This window comes from Octopus bimaculoides, chromosome 30 (assembly GCF_001194135.2).
Source record: "Octopus bimaculoides isolate UCB-OBI-ISO-001 chromosome 30, ASM119413v2, whole genome shotgun sequence".
NCBI classification, from domain to species: domain Eukaryota; kingdom Metazoa; phylum Mollusca; class Cephalopoda; order Octopoda; family Octopodidae; genus Octopus; species Octopus bimaculoides.
The window spans coordinates 5431260-5433089 of record NC_069010.1 but is presented as its reverse complement, the minus strand read 5'-3'; the positions used below and the strand labels follow the sequence as shown (position 1 = coordinate 5433089).

Genomic DNA, 1830 nt, shown 5'->3' with positions numbered 1-1830 from the left:
TTGTTCTTGGTTTCTAGCCAGAGTTCAGTATCTAATACAGGTAATCTATGGTTAGGGTGTTTAGTAGGGTAGTCTATCGTAACTTTAATACTCTGGTGGATGGAGTTAGCTATTTGCTGGATGCTCTCCATAGTCTTAGTTTCTATTTCTATTTCAGGGGTACTCTCTTGAGGGTGTGTCTTTACCACTAAGTTGATATCATCGACATATCGAGAGTACACATTCACGAGTATGAAGTTCTGTGTCAGGCGTTCCTTAAGCCTTCTGTCCCACCATACCATGAAGAGATTGACCACATCACCGGCGATACTAACACCGATGGCTGCCCCCTCGTCCTGGGCGTATAATTTGTTTTTAAATTTATATATATATATATATATGCACATACACACAAAAACATATATATTATCACACATACATATATGTACACACACAAGTATGCGTTATATATATATATATATGTATATATATATATATATATATGTATACATATATATATATAAGTGCATGCATGTGTGTGTGCAGACATCATTGTGTTTGTTCACTGCATTCAGGTCTCGTTGATGTTAACGAGATCCATGACCTGTTTTCTTCTGAATGTAACATTAAATAAATTAATTACTTTCACATTAACAAAAGAACAGGAACGACATTTTAATTATAGAAACACGCAGCCTTAGTAAATAATAATAATAATAATAATAATAATAATATATGAATTTATATAACATACAGAAAATAGCACTACCAAGCACCGCACACATCCTACATAAAAACACTTTCAATACAGGAAAAATAAGAGCACCACAACAAACCACAGCACATACCCAAGGCACACAGAGCTGTGCTCAGTAGTGCAGTGAAAGCACATGATAAAAATAAGACTAATGAATAATAATAATAATAATAATAATAATAATAATAATAATAATAATAATAATAATAATAATCCTTTCTACTAGAAGCACAAGGCCTCAAATTTGGGGGAAAAGGGTTAAGTCGATTACATCAACCCCAGTGTGCGACTGGTGTGTGTCTTCGTTCACCACCATTGCTTGACAACCAGTGTTGGTATGTTTACATCTCTGTAACTTAGCAGTTTGGCAAAAGAGACTGAGTGAATAAACTACCAGGCTTAAAACAAAACCAAAAAAAAAATTAATAAATAAATAAGTACTGGGTTGATTCATTCAGCTAAAAATTCTTCAAGGCATTGCCCCAGCATGGCTGCAGTCTAATGGCTGAAACAAATAAACGATAAAACTATAAAAACATTGCCAGCAATTAGCTGCAAGACTTACCCGATCCCATCATCAGGAGTAAGCCTGAGAACAGCACACTGAGGATGGTTTCAGTCAATACTTACTTTAGCATCCGCAAGTTGGTACCATTTCGGTTTAATGAAGAACAGAATTCCTTCCTTGGCACCCGGCAGAGTTACTCCTCGGATCAACAGGATGATGAGTACAATGTATGGAAAGATGGCAGTGACATAAACAACCTGGAGAAGAGAGAGAGAAAGACATGGAGAGATATGAGGAGGATAAACAATGTGTGGTGTAGAAAGAACAGGGGTGACAAAGAAGCAGAGAAATAGTGAGAGAGAGAGAGAGAGAGAGAGAGAGAGAGAGAGGGGTAGATAGAGAGAAGGAAATTTGAGGGAGGGGGGATAGTCGATTACAGCGACTCCAGTGTGTAACTGGTCCTTATTTCATCGACCCCCAAAGGATGAAAGGCAAAGTCAACCTCAGCAAAGTTTGAACCCAGAATATAAAGATGAACGAAATGTTGCTAAGCATTCTGCCAGCTCGTTGCCATAATAATAATAAT

At 36.9% G+C, this 1830-nt stretch overlaps 1 protein-coding gene across 1 annotated transcript in view; it reads right to left on the bottom strand.

Annotated features, from left to right (window-relative positions):
- LOC106879595 (sodium- and chloride-dependent GABA transporter ine) overlaps positions 1–1830 on the bottom strand; it is a 31796-nt gene that overhangs the window by 23343 nt on the left and 6623 nt on the right. The window contains exon 4 of the mRNA XM_052978099.1: positions 1367–1501. Coding sequence (XP_052834059.1) covers positions 1367–1501 — 135 coding nt within the window. The remainder of the gene's footprint in view (positions 1–1366; positions 1502–1830) is intronic.